Source organism: Micropterus dolomieu, linkage group LG07 (assembly GCF_021292245.1).
Source record: "Micropterus dolomieu isolate WLL.071019.BEF.003 ecotype Adirondacks linkage group LG07, ASM2129224v1, whole genome shotgun sequence".
Lineage (NCBI taxonomy): Eukaryota > Metazoa > Chordata > Actinopteri > Centrarchiformes > Centrarchidae > Micropterus > Micropterus dolomieu.
The window spans coordinates 24,482,958-24,506,820 of record NC_060156.1 but is presented as its reverse complement, the minus strand read 5'-3'; the positions used below and the strand labels follow the sequence as shown (position 1 = coordinate 24,506,820).

The following is a 23,863-nucleotide window of genomic DNA, read 5'->3' as shown; positions in this document are numbered from 1 at the left end:
AATTAATGATACTGTTGGGCTGTATGAATACAGTTTGAATTATATGATAATTAGAACTACAGAGTCAAACAGCATCATGTTTAACATGCTTATGAAGTGTAAGTTATATATTTTACAAACCCATTTAAAAATATATATTTAAAACTTTGAATAATAGTAATAATTATTTGCTAAAATCACTGAATTGACCCTGCCTTTATTTGGGACAGGCCTTTAATTCTTTTAGCACAAAACTGACACTACTATCAAACAGAATAATACAAATAATATCAAATACACATCATTAATTTGATCTAGCTCCGACAGACGGCTTATGCACTTTTATTTTGTAACATCACGATAACAACACGGTGCAGGATGAGAGAAGTTAACAGACCGAGAGCAATGGACTTCACGTGACAGGATTCACAACTTGGATTCATTTTTATGAAAAGCTGTTTTGATTCTTTTGATTGGTGGACCCTTACAGACTATACAGAATATAAATAATCAAGGAACGGACACATTCGGGCTTAACGAGCGGACTTAACTAGCGATTCAAAGTCAACCTGTCAAGCACTTTTTTCCCCTTTTCCTCTCTTGTAACCATGCAGGTTACACCAGAAAATCTAGAAGAATTAGAATGTGGGTCTTGTTGTTTCCCTTAAATGAACTTAACAGTGGTATTGTGGAGAATCTAACTGATCTAAGGATGTTCAGCATGTCCATATTGACATATTGATCATACGTTTAAACATTAATGTTTGTATTAACAATCTAAGCAGCTTAGAAGCAGCTAAAGTGGCAACCCTGCGGGGTTTCAGAGGATTTATACATCCAAAGAGCTTCTATAAAAACCATACCAGGCGTTTAATTGAGGCAAAATGTGTTCAAACTCCAGGCCAGTAAAGGAGATAGGCGGCTATTTGGTACTCGGCTATTAACTGAAGTTTTACTGAATACAATCCATTAGTGAAAAACTTAGGTTAGGATAACAGCAGACTAATTGCACATGACTCCTACGACAGGAAAATTGGTGAATATGACAAATTCTCCTAAATCACTCGCACAGAGCCACTTAATAACAAATCTGTTCGTATGTGTGGTTTTTGCAGCCCCATTGTCTTTTTTGCTGATGGTGGCAGTGTTGATAGTAGAGTCTGGTGGTATCTGTTTTTTTTATCAACACTGCAAGCTATTTTTGGCTGTCTGGACTCTTTTCTATCTGTTTGAAAAGCAAGTCATCTGTTTTAGACTGGGCACAGACAGAGAAAAAAACAAAACAAAGCAAAATTCAGGTGCAGTGTTAGGCGTGCCTCGCATTTCATATCGCTAATGATCCCTATCAGTCTCCAAGCAGTCAGTCAAAGCTCTCAGAAAGAAGGAATCATGTAAGGCAACAATTTGAGGCTGAAATAAATCTTACAAGATGTCTAAATTTAGCCCTGGCGAATCAAATAGTGAGAACTTGGATGTTAAAGCTGCTGGCAGATGGATGAACATAAATGTTTGAAGTCTGGAAATATATGCAAATTATAACACTAAAAGCTAATTTAGTGTCCTGGGTAATATATTATATTATGGGTATATTTTCAAATTCCTTCTGAACCCTGACAGATCTGAATCATAGTCATAATAAATGTGATAATACTGTTCCTCCAACCAAAGTTTGAGTGGGACGACAGCTGATTTTGGTTCGACACATAAACAAACAACAGCATTTTTGGAAGACTCTAAATGTCAAAGAAAGCCTTGGTGGGCGAGCACGGCTCCGGCCAACAGGGAACCAGAAAGAAAAAAAAGAGTTTGGGTATGAAGGGAGATGTAGCTTGTGGTTTAAAAGCTGGAGAGAACAAATCTTCCAGAGAATGGAAATTGGAAAAAATGAAAACATGACTAAATCTGTCTCCCAGCGGTTGCTTGCATTCTCACGATATACTGAAAGGCGAGTCAGGAATCAAGAGCCAACAGGCATCTACTGTCACCCCAGCAACATGCCCTCTTCTCACATATTATAATACTGAGTTGACAGGTGAATTATGCTGAGGTTTTCAGGGCACGTATATGTAAAATACACGTCTTTCAAAAAAATTATTCTCATAATGAGCCCATAATAACAAGCAAGACTGGGCGTCCCCATACTGGTACTCTCTCCTCTAAGCTGCAAACATTTGCGAGGACTTACCTTTTTCATTCCCTGTTACACTTGTGTCATGTGTATGGGTTTGTGCGTACATGGTTCAGATATCCCAAATACCAAATTATATGAAATTATAGCACACGCTACAGCGTTACCACATCAACTATGATTGCTAACAGGCCCTGGATGTTTTCAATGAACTTGGAAAGCCAGTCCACATATTTCTCAAATTTCTAACAGCGTCACACAAATATGTCAGCAGCAGTGAGCCACAAGCCTTTCAAAATATCCAGTACTGCATCATAAAGTCACGCTATGAGGCGAACAGTCCAGCTTGCAAAGAGAGAGCTGCCATTTCAAGGGAGCCATAAATAGTTGTTTCATTATCAGGTCCTTAAATCTCACTCGTTCCCCCTGAAATTGCTTATGTTTGTTCTTTTCTCTCAAGACTCAAAAGGTTTATGGGATCCTTATCTTAAATTCTAGGCATGTCCCCACTTGAACACCCATCCCAGACTTATGTTTTGACTGGGATAACCTGAGAGTCAACTTTGGTGATCTCGTTTAGACATATAGCAAAGACTCTGTGTTTATCGTCTGTCGAAATGCAAATTCATTTTGTCCAACTTGATACAATTAAAATGGCAATTTTTAAGTTATTTAACTCTAGAGTTTCCAATACGGTGGAGGTTTGGAGCCTATCATACTGCACAGCCGTGTGTAAAACTATAAAAGTGTGTTTGCTTTCTGCACTTTCTCACAAAAGCACAAAAGTTTTGGGGGAAACGTCTGCTGACTTAGACTGCATGAATCCAGTGATTTTTTACTGTATTTTAAGCCATTTCCCTCCAGAGTGCAGAGGACTTTGAACCGTAAGAGCTTTGCATCTACATTGAACAAAATTATAAATGCAACACTTTTGTTTTGCCCCCCCCCCAATTCATCATGAGCTGAACTCAAAGATCTGAGACTTTCTCTATGAACACAGAGGGCCCGTTTCTCTCAAATATTGTTCACAAATCTGGCAAAATCTCGAAAATGTGCAGTTTAACTGTATTGGGGGGCCCGGGGTGGTCAAGAAACCAGTTAGTATCTGGTGTGACCACCATTTGCCTCACGCAGTGCAACACATCTCCTTCACATAGAGGTGATCAGGTTGTTGATTGTGGCTTCTGGAATGTTGGATGTACTGCCAAATTCTCTGAAACACCTTTGGAGACAGCTTATGGTAAAAAAATGAACATTCAATTCAGATAAATATGATCTTCTCTTGTCAGACATCAAGCCTGACTGACTCAGCATGACAGTCTGTCAGGGTCAGGAGTGACGGAGAGGCACGAGCGAGCTGACCAATGAGGGCAGCAGATTTTCCGTAGTATATAACTAAATTTAATAACCACTATGCCTTATGGTATCGTAATATATAGAGAGCTGTCTTTCATATTATTTCATTATTTTAGGTTACTTTTTTCAGTGAATATTTTCCACCACTAGCAAGCAGTGACTGTCGGGGGCCCTCTGCTGGCCACGGGGCCCTATGCCACCGCAAAGGTCGCTTGGTGGTTTGGCCGGCTCTGGCTCACTAACACAGATTTTGACAGATTTGGGAACAATATTTGAGAGAAATAGGCCTTTTGTGTTCATAGAGAAAGTCTTAGATCTTTGAGTTCAGCTCATGATGAATGGGGGCAAAAACAAGAGTTGCATTTATAATTTTGTTCAGTGTATGTAACATCCCTCCAATGCTGGCTTTTCTCTTAAGGGCAACAATTAGACAATGAATCAGGGCCTCATGTCTGTGGAATTATATATTTTTTTGTACAAACACTGGCAGTTCTGACGTCAAAGCCAGGGCATTCTTACACATCCCTCAAAAGTTTCCTCATCATTTCATCCTGCCTCTGTAGCCCTGTCTGTCTTCATCCATTCACTTACACTTTCCTTAACGTTAATGTGTGTTTGTTTCACACATACTTTCACTGGAAAACATGCAGTGAGTTGACAACTGCGTATAGTGCACATTCTGTTAAATAAAAATTAAAATGCACTCTATTATTAAAGGTATGGTAAGGTAGCTGTACCAGCTATTCCACCCAAAGGCAACATAAGATGAAAGATGAAACTTTCCACATCACAGGCCACCATTCATCTCATTGCAGTGTTTTTCATACATTGATTTATTTGTGGCAGCCAGACACAATACTAATGCTAACCGCCACATATTGATGTTCATTTTTCGTATTATTATTTAAAATGGGTAAAATCGAATTTCATTGTAGAGCTGCACGCAGCTCACTCGCTCACTCTCTCTCTCTCTCACAAACAATTGACAACAGACCCGTGTCTGAATAGCCCTTCCTCTTCGTGCACAATTTGAATCAAAACATTGCGCTGAAATAAGGATTGTTGCCAGCTTTTTCCCGCAGAAAAGATTCCTTAATCAATCCTGAGTTGAATGGTTGGTATCATGAACACCGCTGCACAAATTTTTCCAAAACAAATGCAGTCATGTTAACTCTGATGATTTAGTTTATCTATGTTCTTCACACAATGCTGTCAGTCTCAAAGACCCACCTTCAAATAAGTTATAAGCATGAGGAGCCTAACTATTATGGGCAACTATGTTAGAATACAGAGAATTCATAAAATATTTCTGCAGTCATACACCCACAAATGAAGTGTTAAAGAAATATTTGTAAAACATAAAACTAGGCCCCTCGATTGCTTTTATGTTTTTTTTTGTTTTTTTTTTTACAAAGATTAAATTACATTTGTGTATAATCTGGTAATATCCATTTTACTAGTTTGTTAAGATTTTATGAATTAATATTCTGTCTGTCATGAGTAACAGCAACAAAATCATAATAACTTTAGATGGAATAAACAGTAACTTGTCCTACTAAAAGTGATATGAAAGCTGTTTGTTTACTTTATTGAAAGTAGACAAACAAAATGCTGAGATACACAATGCTGCATTCTAATATTCCACCTTATAATGAACAACTCACTTATTTTAGGCTTTCACAGATCCCTTTCAGGTGAGCTTAGCTGGCACACAAGAAGAACGTTGGCATAGCCGACACTGCATATTGTTATAAGTGTATCACGTGTCACATTCATGCCAATGCCAACAGGTAAAGAGTGACAGGCTGTGTCTATAAGAACGTGTTTGATGCCTGTAAAAGCATTCAGGGGCGTTCCGTTTTTATCCACACCATAATACCACTTTCATGCAGGAGACAGGCATTTAACCAGTGTTGGACCTATTCATATGGGATGATTATCGCGGGTTAATCTCTGGTTGTTACTGTTAGCACAGTGTCTGCTGTACATAATTACCAGTCAAGCTTCCTTTTCACTCACCAAAACATGCACTTTCCCTCTCTCTCTTGCTTTCTTCAAAGAGTCAACGTTTAAACATCAACAACATTAAGTTTACATCCCTAATAAAGAACGCCGGTCAACACGGGCAGGTAGCGTCCCACTAACTTTCAACCAGTTCAGGAGGAGTTTCATGTCCGGTGTGTTAAACCAGATTTGATCTACAACACTGTGTCAGTGTGAAAAGGGCATCAGAAATAAAAGCAACCTTCACATCCATCACAGTGTAGTCCATTGATTTAGTATTACATTTCCACCAAGTTATTGGGCTCCTAAAAGACAGATTACAAAAAAATCGAAAATATGAAAGCAGCAGAAGATGCGGCATCCTGACTTTAACAAATGAGGAGAGGGAGCGTCATTAGCAAGAACAAAGCAGTGAATTGGAGAAATAAAAAGATTTTATTTCTGATTGTTTCATGGCGGTTATGTTCTAAAGCACAAATAAACATAGCCACACCTCCAAACAGCCCTGCAGGAAGGACACATTGCTGGATTTTGTGTGAATGCAGCCAAAGTCACGCTTCCTCATGTCCGCTGTGCTTGCGTATGTTGTGTAGCTCAGCCCCGCCCTTGGACGAACATACACACAGACCTGACAGAGAGCAGAAGAGAGAGACGAAGACAGCGATGCAACCTGGTCGCTGCGATTTATAGAGTCCCGCCCTCACATCCTGCGTGCTGCAGAATGGATAGACATGGGGTAAAAAAATCTGTGCAGCATTCAAATGTTGATTTGGAAACCATCAATGGCTCTCCATCAGCTGTCAGTAAACTGCTGTATGAAACACACCAAAGATGTTCTTTTAATGTCATGCTTCAAACTTGTCTCTAGGGATGCACCGATCCAACACTGATGTCAGATATTGGCCCAATGCTGATTCAAACAGCTAGATCTGTATCGGTGATAAAGGGGCAGATCTATTCAATTCAATTACACGCTTACTACACAATGCATCAGCAGTTCGCCAGTAGACCCCAACATTTCACTAGGAGAGGAAACATAGCATGGAGGGAGCTAAAAACAAGGGATCAGCATTGTGCAAAAGAACAAGATTCTTAGTCTCTTCCTCATAGTGAGGAATAGAGCTTATTCATTTCACACCGGAATCAGATTGGTATACAGCATCAGCCAATACCCAAAGCCCAGGTATTGGTATCGGGACTGAAAAAGTCAGATCAGTGTATCCCTACTTGTCTTATCCATTGTTGTCTCATTTTTTATGCTCTCAAAGCTCCAACAAGCTTCTAGCTAACAGCCTGCTAACAGCAATTTACTGAGTGGTGCATCTTTCAGAAAGCAATAAATATCTTCAAGTGGAGGGGGTGTCTTCAGCCAATAACTCACAGATTCTGCTCCCAAGCACTGAAACATAAATATCAACAGAACGATCCTTATTTTCCCCTGTGAAATGTTGTGTGATTCTCAGCTATAGCTGGCTAATTTTGTGTTTCTACCCAAATTAATGAGTAACAGACCATATAATCAAGACAGTGTTTCTATAACAGCTCAAAGATAGCTTCTTGTTACCTGCTGACACAGCACAAAAAAAAAAAAATAAGACTTGTGAGTGCAGATCTGCTGTGACAAAGCAGCAGCATTTATGGGCTGATGGGTTGCACATGGGCAGTGTGATGTGACATGTGATTTTGATCCTGCCCTTCACAGCTACAGGGTACAGACCGTCTTTTCAGTGTGCCTGATTACTGCTGATGTGAAAGGAACTGAAGGAGAGGCATAAAGAGTACGGCAGTGTCAGGGAGACGAGCACTGGCATAAATACTGGAGAAACTTCAGGAAGAAAAATAAAAATGACAGCCCATCAAATTCTCCACAACTGTCTGAAGAGAATGACTAAAGTTGAGCTAAAAATTCATATTGCTATTTCAATTGAAAACTAAAAATGAGATGTTCAACAAAAGACCAAACACCACTGGATATTTTAAATGTGCAGTTGTTAGTGTTTCCCACCGTTTTAAAGTTTATTTGTGGTCAAACCTCTAAAATCCAACACCAGACTTAGTCAGCTGGAAAACAGCACTGCATTCAGAACCACAACTGATTGAGGATGTCATTTTTTCCAAAAGGACTGCAAATGAATGCACCAAACACACAAACACAGGTAGCCGACTCAGGGCTGCAGAGAAAAATAGTTACATTTCTGTTTTGTGTGGATATTGGCATATGTCACTTTGGTGCAGGGATGTTTTGGGTTAACCTTTGACTAGAGTGTTGTGGGTGAAAATTAGGACAGTAGGAGCAGAATAGCAGTTAAATGCTGTCATTGATTCAGTGTCTCATTTATTTTTATCATTATATTACATGTCTGGCACTGTAAAACCATGTATTTGGTTTGAGGTATGCATGATGTGCACCTATTCTCACTGCATGTTCCTCATTTATCGATACCACTTCATGTGTGAGAAATGGCATGTGCATAGTTTTAGTGTTTAAGCATAATTTATACTATCTGGCCCCAGGCTATGGATAGGAGTTTCACATGGCTCCACTGATATTCCACTTGTGCTGGCTGTGACAGATATCCGTATATATTAAAATGGAAAACAATTGTTTTATAATTCAAAACCATTTATTTGAATGAGAGACACATTCCATTCTTTACCTATTTTAAAAATAGAGAATCACAAGCTAACTGACAAACTCCTCTTAATAATATAATTGAACAAATCCAAACTACATATAAGTTATGTTCCCTGGTATCCACCCGCTGCATATTAGTTAAAAGGAATCTCTGAGACATCTATCAATGGAACCATTGCAGAATGAAGCAAAGCAGATAATAAAAGCAACTGAAAGGTTTATCATAGATTAGAAATGTCATGTTGTAAATGCAGGTTAAAGTTTATGGAGACTATCTGAAATGATGGCGCAACTACAGTACTCCATCAGATCTTCCTTGCATAACAAAAAAGTATGCTAAAGGGTGTGAGAACAAGCAGCACTGGAATGTCACAACTCCTCTGACTGCACGTAACATGTCCATTCATACTGGCTGTTTACACTGCAACAACTTAGCAAATAAGGGAATTACAGTCTGCAGCTACAAACCTGTTGATTATTTTTTGGCTGCTAGGTTTTCATTAGATTCATCATTTCACTGGGTTAACACTGCTAGATATTTAAGAACTAGCTAGGTAATAACAGGTGCTTATTAAGGTTGCTTTAAATACATTATAGAAGGATGAGGGTATAATGTACTGCCACCCTTTCACACAAACAAGTACGTTAATGAAAAGTGAAAATTAGCAAGACCATAAAGATGTCTTATCCTGATATTATCATTGTGTTAGAATACATTTTGTGCACATTTAGGTCACTTCCTCAGTACAACTCTTTTTGGATGTTTTTATTCTTTGATTAAAACATATTTTCTATCATTAACCAATGGTTAACCAATGCCTATAAAGATTACACTGGTTAAAGCAATTTTATTTGTATTTTGCTGGTCACTAATGAAATTCAGTAGGGTTTTTGTTGATGGAGAGATTTAATGGCACATGTCCAGTATAACTATAAGGCCACATGGGCAAAACAGTGCACAGAAAATGTAAAAAGCAACAGAGACAAGACACATCAATTCTAACATGAGTGAAGCCAGAGGCAAACAAGCAACTTACTCAGCAGCCTGTCTGCCAACACCTCAGCTAAAACGTTTGTTTAATTCAAAGAAAGCTATCATCTGGGGGTGGTGGAGATGGTATATGCGTGACTCACATATAATTGACTCACACATGACTCATCTGGTTTTCAAAGCCGGGGTGCCTGCAAGTTTAATCAACTTACAGTGGAGACACAAAACTTTTTTTTTTGTGATTATCTAAAGTGATTATTGTGTTGCTAACAAAGAGGGTGGAGTAAGGTTACAAGTATTGAGGATGTGTTGTTTCCTAAAACTAGATTCCTGCATGCTTCTCATTCTTGCCTTGGCTGTCAGCTGCACTGCTGGGGCAATTGCATATGTTACTCTCGAATCAGTTCCAGTTCCAACGATTGTAAGTGCTGGCTTAGTTTCCTCAATTCTGTCTTGCCCATTTATCCAAGCTTTAATTCTATGTAAGCCACAGTTCCAGTTCCAACGATTGTAAGTGCTGGCTTAGTTTCCTCAATTCTGTCTTGCCCATTTATCCAAGCTTTGGACCTTTATCCAAGTCTTGCCCATTTATCCAAGCTTTAATTCTATGTAAGCCACTCTACCCAAAGCTTGACACCATGTATGTCTTCATACATATACTCCTGTGTTTAAGATAAAATATAAAAACACTATGAAAAAATGCTCAAGCTTTAAAGCTAAATAAACAATGCAGCTTGTGTCAATCTAAACAGTGTGAAATTCATACAGTGCAGTGTAAAGCAAAGGTGTGGAGGTCAGAGTGATGTATGGGCTTATCAGCATGTGTCTTAAAAACTGGTGTCCCAGGATCACATCCTGACTTGTACAAACAGTCAATGTTGGCATTTATTTTGACATAGTTACTTGAAGTAAATTTTATGAGATGCAATTACAGACTTGGCTGAAACTTTACCAGGCTGTTCCTCACCTTTAAAATAGCTCTTGACCCTCAGGTATCCAACGCTGAGGCGAAGGACCGACAGTTTGTCCAGACGAGAGCGAACCTCATCATGAAAGGGCAGGAGGTCCGTCAGGCGTTCCAGCTCCCCATTTAGCCGATCCCGGTGGCGCTTCGAAGGGTTTGATTTAACAACTCCATTACCTTCAGAGATCTTCTTTCTGTGGAGTATAAAAATATATAGCTGTTTCAGCAAGCCTGTGATTGTGGACCAAGACTGATTCAGTTCAGGCTTTGCTAACCAGCTCTGCACAGCATGCCATCTGTTATGAGGTGCAGTATGACACAGGCCAATTAAACACCAGCCATATTAACTTTTAGCAACGCACCAAATAGCTTCAAACTTAGTCAGGCAGAAGAGCGTCAGCCATTGATGTGACCAACAAACACTGCAGTTCAGGTGAGTCAATAGTACATCAGCTCCCTTTGAGAGTGTTATACAAAAAACCTTAGAGAGCTGGAGTTGCTGAATGCAGTCACAGCTTTTCAGAACAGATCAAAGAAATCTTTTACGAGGAACTACACCTAGAGACAAAGATAGTGGAACAGAAGCTAGCTTATCTGTTTATAGAGGGACAACATAAAACTGTACCAAGCATCACAAACATCTTGGTTCTTCATAAAAAGAATCACAAAACTTGAGGATGTCACCATCCTCACAGGGTTTCTTTTTTTTCCACCATTCAGAGAAAAGTCTCCTTCTTAGTAAACTTACCTTATTTCCTATTGTCATTCAAATACTGTAAAAGGTTTTGACCACCTTCACAGACTGAGAGGATCCTTTAAGTCTAAATTATGCGCAATTTAAGGGTGACTTTTGAAATTTTTGGACCCTTTCATCCCATGTTATTGTTTCTGTGACTAACTGGGACAACATCTTTTGAAACCGTTCCAGTATTAAATAAGTGTGCTGGAGTCTGTGGCAGCAAAACCGGGCTGCAAAGTAATCCTTATGGGAAATTGCGCCCCATCATTACTTCTGCTAAAGTGCTTGTTTTTGCCACTGAAAGGGTCAGATTGTTATTTTAAGTGTCCAGCATTATGGTAAGTTAATGATCCCTGCAGAGATCTACCTTTATTTAGAGTAAGATCCTTTTTGCTTAACCAGAAATAGTCCAGTGTTTCCCATTAATTAACGAGACCATGGCGGCCCGACATAGTCTAATTTGCTCCTCCATAGTTTCAAAATGAATATTTTTACATCTCATAATATATTACAGACCTCTAACGTGTTTGTGGGCGCTGCTCCGCGCTACTGTAAGCTTGCACGCTCAGACACTTCTTTTGAGGTAACTACGGTAACGTTAACGACCTGTTTCTTTCACTCGTTTGTGAGAAGCATAGACTGTATATAAAAAGGTGAGAAGGCTATTTAGCAAGCCATTTGGAGTGCACACGTATTCAAGCCTTTATGGTAAATCCACTGTAACGGCGACTTTATCCTGTCCCTGTTTCTCTCTTTACAAAGACATGTGTTGCAGTATGAGAGTCCTACCTGAAGAGAGGCTGTGAAGTCTTAATTTTACGCGATACGAGGGGGTCTACAGGGGAGGGGGTCTACGCCACCACTTATCCCCCACTTACAATGCTGTCCTTTCATCACTTCCCAGGAAACTCAACAAACGTAACCTATTGGCCTCAGGTGAAGATACCAACGATGGTCGTACTGTCTTGGCCACAGGTAGTCTTAACAACTGTAACGACTGTCGTCACAGCAACCAGGAACACTAACGAACCAGCGGTATCGATGACCCGGGCCAACGACCCCACTGAGGTTAAATAGCTGAGTTTCCCTGCCAGTCAGTCAGAACTGAAGAAGTCCTTTGGATGAGGGACGAAACGTCTTCCAGTATCTTCAACCAAGTCCAGTTGCCCTTGATTTTAACCTTCGTTGGATAACTATGACATGGATGACTGAGAATCTTCATAGACATACCAGAACCACATACAACATTATTTATCAAGTTCGGACCGGTTCGGACTCGGGTTGGACTTAATGAATTTAGCGCGAGGATACACACAACGCCCGGTTTTCAAAATAAGGTGTCTATACAGCATGGAAATACAATTAATTGGATTATATTCACAGAAAGTATAAAATATATTACATGTGTCCAATAAAAGTAAAAAAAAAAAAACAATAAAATGTTAGGGAATTACTTATTCTGTCTTCTATTCTTTGATTCAGGGTTTTTGGGAAAACATTAAATAAATTTGTTGACTTTTGTTGCTGTTTCATCACCATTTACAACGGGTTTATGATCAAATAGTTTATTACAGCACAACATTGTTTACAAGCATACCAAGTTCTTCATAGATAGCCTCTTAATTTGCACCAAATTAATGCTAGTCTCTTAAAATCCTGTGGGAAACACTGTAGTCACTTTATCGCTATTGTCAAAGTCACCAGACTCCCTTGACAAAACTTGCAATTTTACCTCTGTGGTCTACCTCTGCTTCTATTAGTTGGTTTGTCTTATTGTGCGACTTCGGTCATTTTAAACCTTTACAAACACCATAGTCACACAATAACAGAAACAAACAAGAACAACACACAAACACACCACCAGATCGAGGCAGTGTTAGACCAGCAACTCCTTAGCTCTGCGAGGTAAAATTACCGCTTTTAACAATGAAGCCTGGTGGCTTTGACGATAGTGATATAGTGATTATTTCTGGTTAAACAAAAAGGACTTTATTTAAATTGTCCCAATTAGTCACATAGACACAAAAACATGGGAAAATAAGGTCCAGGTTGAAAAATACCAAAGTTTCACTTTAAGGTGATAAACATTAAACAGTGACATTTGCTGCTTAAATTTTGAACTGGTGGATTGTCCACTGCTGGCACTTGACAACTGCCTACCTGTTCTGTAGCTGAAAATAAAGTACTGACATAAGCAGGATTGTTTATTAAGAGAAAGTTGGACTGTTCTGTTGCGTCTTTTTGAACAGCAAGAAGACAGCCCACTCTCTTTCTTTTCAGACATGAAAACAACAGTGGGGTTTTTTTCTCTCAAGGAAACAATCTTTCCTCCCAGACACCAGAATGCAAAATATACAACGTGACCACAAGTCATTCCATTTGCTACTTATGTAGTTTGTCAAAATGGAAACCAGTTTTTATCATGACAGCTGCTTTAGTTGCTCTGCATGACTTTCACTTTAGGGATACAGGGTTACAAACAGGGTTTGAGACCACCCATGCTCAAGTGCAAGAATGCAAACTCACAAGGCTCGCTGGAGATACATGTCATTACTCACAAATCAGACACACATGCTCCACCAGGAGTGAAACCAAGTATCAGTGAAAGGAAGCAATGGGGACGGCACACAACACCACTGTTGACATTCCTCCACTACACACCTGCTGGGAAAAACACGGACCGGCTTACAGCTTTCAGGTCCTAAAAAGCCTATAAATATTTTACTACTTTTAATATTAGAGAACTGTTTTAGAGTTTTCAGAAATTAATTCTCAATATATAGAAACTCATTTCTGTCAAGAATTAAATAGTTAGAGAAAAAGGGATATGTCTCAAGTAGGGCTGAAACGATTTATCGAGTTTTTCAAATAATTTGATTACTAAAAAGCATCGACACAATTTCTTTGCACCGATGCTTCATTTAATCCATTTAACTATATGTTAACTGTTTCACAGACATTTATTCCTGTCCTTCATCGCGCTTACGCTGTGATCAAGCTAAGATGAGGTGATTTGATGACACTGTTTGAAAACTGGAGAGAGAAAATAGCGAGGGACGAAGAAGAGATTGGCCAGAAAAAAAACACAGAAAGTGTCCAAAGTATGAGATTGTTTAAAGCTAAAAGAAAACAACAACTCTGTAATTTGGGCTGTGAGTTTGTGTTGTAACGTCAGAGTCATGAGTTTCACAGCTGATCCCGTTGAGGGGGGGGGGCGCCAAGCAACAGTACTCGATGAATCAATGAATTAATCTGTAGAATACTCGATTACTAAAATCATCATTAGCTGCAGCCCTAGTCTCAAGAGATCTTACAATTATGACATTGTCAAATAAAATTATGATAGAATAGATAAAGATACAATTTACTTAGTAGGAATAATCTTCTTGTGCAAGTTCAGTCTAGTGAATTGCAAATGCAGGGTTAGGAGTTAAAGGTTTAGGATTAGTGTGAAAATAATCAATTCTTGGAGACATTAAAATCCCCCTTGAATGATGAAAAAATCCTCACAAGTGCCAAGCCTTCCTCTAAAAACACGTCTTGCTGTGCGCACTGTTAAATCAATTAAAGTAATGGCAATGATCTGCTTATGAAATACGAATTATAAAGGTTAAAGAGGTGGTATTATGCTAATTTTCTGGTTCAAAATCCTATTTAGGGGTTGCACCAGAACAGGTTTAAATGGTTTTATTTTCAAAAACAGCATATCTTTTGTCATACTGCACATTGTTGCAGCTCCTATTTTCACCCTGTGTGTTGAAGGCTTCATTTTAGCTATGGAGTGATTCATCTTACCTCTACATGATCTTTGTTGGGAGTTGTACACGCGCAGTTCCTAGTTAAGGACTACTAGCCAATCAGAAGCAGAGTAAGGCGGGCCTTGAGAAGCCGGTAAACATGTCTTCCGTTCAGCTGAAGCAGGAGACACCTATTATTGCATGCCTCTGAGGGACAGCTGAGCTCTGACGGATCTGTGTGGTTTAGATTGTAGCAAGCAATGCCAATCTGTTCCATTAAAGACATTTGCAATGTAAAATTATTATTGATGGTATTGGATTTATTTATTATGAACAGATTGGTGTCAACTAAGTATGCTCTGAAAATAAGCTGATGACAAATAATGAAAATAAGCTTTCATGACAAATGGCCCATTGTTTGGAAGAAATCTGGTAAGGCATGGAAATGAACATCCCTCAAGTGTTGTTGTGTTTTCATTTCCTGCTTTGTCATGGTTGTGGTTCTCTAGCTGTTGATCATGGTCGGCCCTCAGATGCTGTCACTCAGGCAATTCGCTACACTCAAAACTGATACAATTGCTATGAAGGTATCACAAAGCCTTATGGGTAACTCTTAGACATTAGTTAAAAGCAGTGGCTCATTCAGAGAAGCCTCAGTTTTTTATATCTGTAGTCATTTAGGAAGTGGAACCAATCAATAATCTGTATCAGACCGGTAAATTCTAATTACATTATCAGTTGCTTTCAGCCCTAAAACACATCAGAGTACTTAGTGTCAAAGACTTTTCCAGGTCAGTTACTACCTAAGAATGTCTGCAGCTTCAGGTTTCTTATGCTCTTTCTTTGCTTAAATTTCTCTCTTTACTGAAACTTTGGTTAATGACACGCAATAAAATTTCCCCCACTGCCACTGAATAGTCTGATGGGAATACAGCCTGAACTTGATTGCTGGCTTCAGACCCGAGCTGTACCTTTTCAGAAATGGAGCAGGACTGATCTCATTCTCAAGAAATGCCTAGTGGAGACAAAAGCCAGCATTCAGAACCATTTTTCCACCTTGATTTGCTATGGATCACGGGGTTGAGCAGCAGACATCAGGACGTGAAGGGGGATGTTTTACCTCATCCCTCGATTTCTATTTGGATTCCTTATCTCAAGAACAAAAGAGAGTCTGAACCCAAGCACCTCTTTCTCACAGTCTAGGCAGCCCATGTTGCACTTAGTCAGCTGTAATGAAAATGAAACACATTTGCTCAAAGTATGTAACACTGCCAGATCCAGAGGGATGACTCAGTGGCTCACAAGTATGGAGAGTGTGCTTTCTATACACATGTTTGGCGGCTGACAAACACAGACTGCAAGTAGGATAGTTTACAAAAGGAGGCTCTAGCCTACAAAGAGCTTTCCAGACAGGGAGGTAAAAAAACAGAATAGAGAACCACAAAATAACATATGTTGTACATAAATGTACAAGAACAAAGATGATGAATGGGTTACAACAAAAGCAATTCTTTTTAACCATATCCTACAGAGCTCTGCAGTTAATCCAAACTTCTCTGTTACTTTATGCTCATGCAAAAGTTTAATGTGCTGAATTGATCATTTGACTGCACACAGAAACCACAGACAGACAGAATCTGAGGCATCACTTTGCCAATAAATTGCTAAATTTCCAAGTTAAGCAAAGGAAACAGCGTTCTAGAGAAACTGTCTGAAACATGTGGCTATGCAGTGAAGAACTGGATGCATAAGTTTTTATGAGAAGAGAGAAATTACCATCCTCTGTGAAGGAGCAAGCCACAAACTCTTTCAAACACTAGCTTCAGTTCAGGTTATTACCAAACGTTTTTTGGTAGATCTTGGACTGTGACTGGTTTGGGCAAAAACTTATGGCCTGAGTAGAAACCTACTGGGGTGGGGTGGGCTGATTGCTAGTGTTTTGTTTTATTTAACTTTTAGAGATACTGCTCCAAAGTACTTGTACAGTATTCACATCTGGAAAAAAATCAAGTCCAAAACATGAGTTCCCAGCCCGAGCCACATTACATACATTACATTCATTTGGCAGACACATCTATACAAAACAACACTTTTGTCCTTCACCTGAACACATCTGAAGTAATTTGGGGTTCAGTGTCTTCCTGTAGGGCACTTGAACATGTGGACAGGTATAGCCAGGGGTCAAACCTCCAGCCCTACTTTTAATGGCTTACCAGCTCATTCCTCTGAGCAAAAGTCGCCTCATTTGTTACCCTGCTCCACTATGCAGATTTATATAATGATATATTAGACTGATTGAAAAACATCACATCTTTCAAATATTAATGATATTGAATACAATAAAAAATGTAAGCTACATGAATTTATACCCTGTCACAACTTTAGCATAAACAACAACCTATAGTATTAATTAATCTGTTGTTAGCTGTTAGCTATGTACACTCACCATTTAGGTTTTATATCAAGCTCTTTCATAAATGGAGATATTTTTCCTGTAAGACTGTTAGACAATGATAAAAACTGTTAAAATGGTATTTGTGTGGACTCCTCTTGAAAATGAAACAAAGGGCAAAGAACAAAGAGCAACTTGTTGCTGTTCACCAGGCGTGCTTTGGTGTCCTGCCAAATCTCTTATCAGCATGTCTGTGTTTCTCACAATCCCTTTAGATTACTGTGCAAAAAATATTTCCATTGGTGAGGCATATTATCCCCTCTTATTAAGGACACCCTTACTTGTTAAATAAATGCATAGTCATATTATAAAGTGTTTAATTTATAATCCACTCAGTTTAAAGTACGTACTCGAACACACATTACAGCTGTACTCTGGGGGAGGGGATTTAAATGTGGTATGTGATAATTCATTTTTCACAGCAACCTGTAGGAACGGTGCTACTGTTTAAAACCAATCCTGCGCATGTGGTAAGAAAGTATAAAAAAGCAGGAATGATTCTCTGTGTTTTGCAATACCATTGCCATTTGATGTCATTTAGTTGTCAATTTGATGGACTACAAGAGGGTTTGTGATGAGATGATGGTTGCCAGTTTGGCACATGGTTTGCATTTTTGACACTGGAAGTAAAGTACATGACCCAGACTTTAAGTAGTTAAATGCATGAGAACAACATTGCTTGCAAATGAATTAAAAATGACTGCTGTAAGAGTGTAGCGCTTGTTCTCTTTTGAAAGGTGCATGTATATTTAATAAATTAGATAGGCATTTTTTAATAATATAGTATGTCGGATGGATGGCAAAGAAGACTGGCAACATACACAGAAGGCATCTGGGTAATAAAACAGAGAAGTTGGATGGCCAGATCTGCCATGGAATGCCCCTGTGTAGTGACCACAGCCTTTTACAGTCAGGCTCAATGGTGCCTTTGTGCAGCTGAGCCCAGCTGGCCTTCCAGGAAACCTCAGTCCTTGTTGCACACAGTCCCACATCTTCAGAAACACAGACGTCTTGCACACAGGCCACCTTTTTATTTTGGGTTTTTCACTGGGAACAGCCAATACACAATTTGCCAGATCGCTATAAGACATATCTATAGTACACTGTGCGGACTCATATTGCATCTGTTTATAAATATGATTTAAAATCATTGTAAAATGGTACTGTTACAACTACTAACATGATACACAAATACTACTTGTGAAAAAAACCTCAACTTGGATTTTATTTGTTATCTGTTGTTAATCCCTGTATTATAAGAGATGTCACTAAATTCAAAAGCAAAAGTATGAAATAGTCCTGTTTTGATTTGTAACAAAAGATATATAACTGGACCAGAAAATGTGTCTCTAATTAACAGAAGTCTGGTAGAATTATATACTATTGCTCAAGTTTCATACTAAAGTATCACATTTGGGGTCGGTCCAATATTCACTCTCCTTTTGGCTTGATTTTGGTCTCCACCAACTTCTGAGAAAAATATCTTGCTTTTTGGAGCAACTAAAGCCGTGTTTCGACCCCGGATCTCTTTTCACTAAAAGGTTCCTTCAGCCCATTGTTGTGTGCATTTCCACCGTGATCTAAAGACCTGTACGCCGTACAAAGCGATGCACAGGCATCATTATTTAGTAACCACAAAATTTATAAATGAACATCAGATTTGATTGGAATATAATGAAAAGCTATAGGCTATTCTTGACCGTTATAAACATCTTTTTTGTGTGGGAGTATAATGAAGAGACACGCGATAAAGTATGTTACAAATTTAACAACAAACTGGATAAAGTTACAAGTTCTTAAAATAACTCCAGCACAGAGAAAGCAACACAACAGCCGACAAGAGCTGCAGATCAGCTGGCCAGACTCACGTCTGTATCGGCCTGATCCTCGGAGGTACGTGATTTTAACGAGCTTTATTACCTGCTGTAATCAGCTGTTCCACTTATTTTGGAGAGGAGGGGACCGACTTCGGCTCTCCTGACTGATGAAAACTTAAAAGAACTCTGGACCCAGTATTTAGCGTAACTCCATCAGCTGTTTGCTGTAAACACACCGCTGCACACTGGCTGCTGTTTCTGAGCGATACATTTAATGCCGATGTATGATCTCAGGCGGACATCGGCGAGACTTGTGTGCTATCTGACTGTTGATTGTGATTTATTGGTTTGCAAACAAGGTGGAAAATAGAGGAGCAGTTGTAGAAAAACAGCCGACACGCTTGATTTAAAATCAGTAGCCTCTACTCGCCCATTCAGAAATTCACTGCAAGGCAAGTACCAGTACTTTCAGAAAGTACTACCCTCCTGAGCAGGGACTTTTTGGAGGGTAAAATAAAGACCCTAGAATTAAATTTAGACCCTGGTCCCTTCGGTGGAAACGCAGTGAGTTCCTCCAAAGGTTCCTAGTTCCGGGGTATAGTTCCTTTGGTTGAAACTCAGCATGGATGCTCCTTTCTGTTCACCAGCTAGTCGCTTACTTTGTCTGTCTGTCCTTTGGTGCTGGGAAGGTAGTGTACACTACAAATCAGAGGGTATTTGAAGATGTCCACTTGTCCTATGAGAATGTGATGGAGATTACATGAACCATTAATCAAGTAAATAATCTGCAGATTAATCGATATTGAAAATAAACGTTTGTTGCATCCTACACATAGTCTAATGCATTTTAAACTCTCTCAGACTACACTTGGACAAGCACCAACATTAAAATACTGCTTGTATGTTAATACATTGATAATTTAACCCTGACAAGAGCCCTTCTTCTGTTGTTATTTAAGTACACTTTGATGATGGCAAGAAACAAAAACCTGGACTTTAATTTGTAATGCACCTATTTCTTTGATGTTGTATTATGTAGTACTCCTACCTAGCTGTAATTTGCTGTGAGATAAACTTTAAAAAGGTAAGAAGACAAAACAAGACGGGAGGAACAGAAAGGGGCACAGGCACTACAGTGCGCGCGCACACACACACACACACACACACACACACACAACCTGCAGTGATCCCAAAACCATGAAGCGCAAGGCCATATCAGATTACAATAACATACTCGGAGCCTGCGAGCCCCCCTCCCTCCCATCTCCCCTCCTCGGAGCATCGCGTGAGAGCAGCAGCCGACTCTCCAACTTGATTGTGATTAATGCGCGAGGGCTAGATATCCATGCCAGTTTCGAGCTAGACAGTTAAGGTAGTCCACAACAAGTGGAAAACAAAACCAGAGGAGACCACAGCCGTCAACACAAAACACACGGCCACATTACCGAGTAGTAGGCTACTCGCTCCTCTGGCAGCTTTTGCGTTCGAGTTACGTGTTAAGTTGATACACTGAGGATGAGGTTAATTGCTTAATCTCAAATTTAGATTTTATAGCTTGCCGAATATGAGCAAGTCTAATTTATTACAAGTTTTGAAAAGAAAGCACTCCTTAAATGCACTACTCACCTCTTTATAACTGGCAGTGCGTTAGGTAAACTGAAAGTTCAGGGGGCTTTGGCTCTATGGTGCATTTACTGCACTGGCCAGTGAGAAACGTATAACTTTATGCTGGACTTCGAATCGCGTACAGTTTCACAAGGTTATAATAGGATTAACCACAAAAACGACAATCTGAATGCATGAAGTACAATGGCTCTTAAATCACCCAAATCTTTTCAGTAATACAGTTTCTGACAATTCTTACTGTTTGAGAACAGGCTTCTTCCTCTTCTTGTTGGCGTAAGACCCTGGGTTTCCCAACATGGTGCTTCGTTTAATGTTCACAAACTTGAGGTTGGGCTAACGTTTGTTTGGCTCTTTCAATCCTTCGGTTCCGAGGCTCGCTCTATCCATCCGGCGACAGTCGGTTTTGAGTCCAAACTGCAAAGTTAAAAAGCTGCCGGGGCCCGCGCAGGTTTGGTGCCGCGTTGACAAATCCCGTGGGCGGTCGCTGTCGCTGACCTTGGTTGGCGGTGCGTTGCGGGTGAGATTGACGCACTAGAGTGAGTTCATGCTGCTGGTAAATTCTCGGAGTGGGAAGTAAGAGAAGTTAAAAAAAACAACAACTCTGGAGCAGAATCTGCCTATGTCCAACCCCCGAGTCTTTGGATAAACAACCCAGGCTTATTATTATTATTATTCAGAAGCACTCGAGTTTTCCTTCTTTTTCTTGAACGGGGCGTTTTCAGGAAATGTGTATCTCTGTCAGAGCTGTGTTTTAAGGTGGACTGGACATTTTGTGACTGTCAAGCTTTTGTAATATCCAGAATGTGTTTTTTTTTTTTTTTTTTTTTTTTTAACTTAGTAGGGAAAACATGTTCTTTGGCTGAATATTCTCACCACAGCAGGAAGTAGGACTATTATAGAAATATTACCCCAATAACTTCTATAATATCTGATGCACACATGATCTTGTTTTTGTAACTCGCTACATCCTGGTTTTAGTATCATTTCTCCACTTCATTACTGTATACATACAAACATATACTGTGCCTTCTCTTTGAGAATAAACTAATACTTGCACACCAATGATTTATTTCAACTAATAACAGACACAACACAAGCAAACAAACTCCAAGGGACTCTTATTAGAGATAGATTCTAAAAACCTTTATTAGCATATTATTGAATTAATATGGCTGACACAGAGCTTCAAGCAATACAATGTCCAGAATGGCCACTGGGCACTGCAGATTTTATGCAAGGGTGAGGATAAACAGAGATTTGTCCTGGTAGAGGTTAAAAAAGGGAGGGCTTGTAAACTATATACCAATTTCATACTACATATTTTATTACATGGTCAAAACTATGTTAACATGCAAACAAACTATGTGGACACCTAGGCATTACACCCATGTTCCAAAACAATGGGCATTACTCTGCTAATATCAACCTCCACTCTTCCGTAAATGCTTTGAACAAGATTCTGGACCCCGGCTGCAGCAGTTTGCTCCCATTCAGCTAAAAGAGCAGTGGTGAGATCGGCCTCTAATGTTGGGTTGGCTTGAATCTCTTCCACACCAAACTGGAAAACCTTTTCTTCATGGACCCGTCTTTGTGCATAGGGGCATTGTCGTGTTGAAACAAGCGAAGGCCTTCCCCAAACTGCCGCCACAATATTGGAAGCACACTATTGTCTTCATCATGGTATGCTGTAGCATTCAGACTTCCTTTTCTTGGAACTCGAGCCTTCCCCCAAACTATCTGAAAAACCAAAAGTACTCAAATGTATGTGGACAGATGTATCCCCTTATATTTAGTACACTGTTTGGTAACACTTTAGTGATACACTAGTCCCCACATTTAGCAGTTAAAAGCAGCAGTTAAATGTTTAATAAGTGGTCTGTACCACACTATAATGTAGTTGTGAGCAGATATAAAGACCTTTTAAAGTGTTTATTGATGTAGAATTTTTTGTCAACAGTTGTAACTCATCCTATGAGTGTATTCAAACTTACACTCAGTTGCCACTTTATTAGGTACACGTAAAACAAATGCAGTCTAAAACAACAATCCTGCTGTTGACTTCTTATTGAAATTTTTTTAGAGAGGTGTTGATTCAACTTTATGATCAACTTGTTGTTTTTATCATTTTGCTCACCCCATGTATTTAAATGAGGGTAGGCTAAATCACAGAAACACCTCTCTGTATGCTTGTTTGATGTTCTTATTTCCTTATTCCTGATTAAGGAATGATTATTATTCCTTATTATTTGAAAAGCAGCTTTCTGGCATTTAACACAGGCTGTTGCAAAAGAGATTTTTATCACCTCACTTCACCTCACCACACATCAGTGACAGCTAGAGACATGTTGCCGAATGTTCCCATGGAGACCATTCACACCCTAAGCTTTCCCCATCCTGCCTCTGTAAACAGCAGTGTTTATCTTGGGCACACTCTACTTCCTCAACAGCTGTCTGTCATGTTCACATTCCCTGCTTGACGTTTGTCGTTGGTTCTAGTAAGAATGCCGTTTTACTTTTGATCATAGGATAGGATAGGATTAGCCTTTATTGTCTCCCTTGGGAGAAATTTATCTTGGGCATTCAAGAGACCACAGCATCAGCGCACAACCATCATAACAATTGCACTTGAATAACAAAAACAGTTACATATTCACCCACAACTGCTGTATATTGCACGATCCAATAGTTACAAATTGCACTTTCCCTACCAGTAAAAGTAGCAAAGTGCACAATCTCCTTAATGCCTGATTGCACATTTACTTGCTCATCTTTGACAGCAGTTTGGCTGCTGGATGACTGAGAGACGCCCGAGGTGGAGGCTTTGACATGGAAGCTCTGCCATGTCTTCGTCTCTGAGGAAGGATAGGATCAGGCAATAGGTATCAAGGTTACATTCTCCTGATTTTGAGGTCTGGCACTAACTGCGTCCAAAAGGGTGTAAAGAACTTGGCTTGAGGGAATTATTATGTTTTGGCTTTTTTACAGACACAGTTTTATTGTTTGTGATCTCTGCAAGGAAACTTGTGAACAGCATTATTATCATTAACATCATCATTTGATACTGTGTCTTCACACGTTATCACACTCTGTATGCCACTAATCAGTCTCACTTACACTGTCTGTATCAATATCACACATAGGTCTTGCTCATTGTACCTTCCACTGTCAGCCACATCGTGCAACAACCTTTGCACCACAGGGAAGTAGTTTTATGTTGTACAAAACATCAGTATGCAGAAGCGTAGCCTCAGTAAACTGGTATGTGTTGGTACACTATAGAAATGATTCCAGTCAGAGAATCCTTTGTTGTAGGAGCAATTGTTTATTTCCAAAACCTGAGTTGAATATACAGGTATATGTCTGGTCTGAAATAAACATATGTTTAAATAAGGAATGGTACGTGGCACATAGACCTTTAACGGGAGAGTAATAAAC

The 23,863-nt window shown here is 39.4% G+C and overlaps 1 protein-coding gene across 1 annotated transcript in view; it reads right to left on the bottom strand.

Moving 5' to 3' along the window:
• The window catches only part of LOC123973511 (aryl hydrocarbon receptor-like), a 38,754-nt gene extending 17,646 nt beyond the window's left edge, over positions 1-21,108 (bottom strand). The window contains exons 1-2 of the mRNA XM_046053597.1: positions 20,667-21,108; positions 10,061-10,251 (exon numbers count right to left, since the gene is read on the bottom strand). Coding sequence (XP_045909553.1) covers positions 10,061-10,251; positions 20,667-20,725 — 250 coding nt within the window. The 5' untranslated portion in view covers positions 20,726-21,108. The remainder of the gene's footprint in view (positions 1-10,060; positions 10,252-20,666) is intronic.
• Between the last annotated feature and the right edge of the window lie 2,755 nt (positions 21,109-23,863).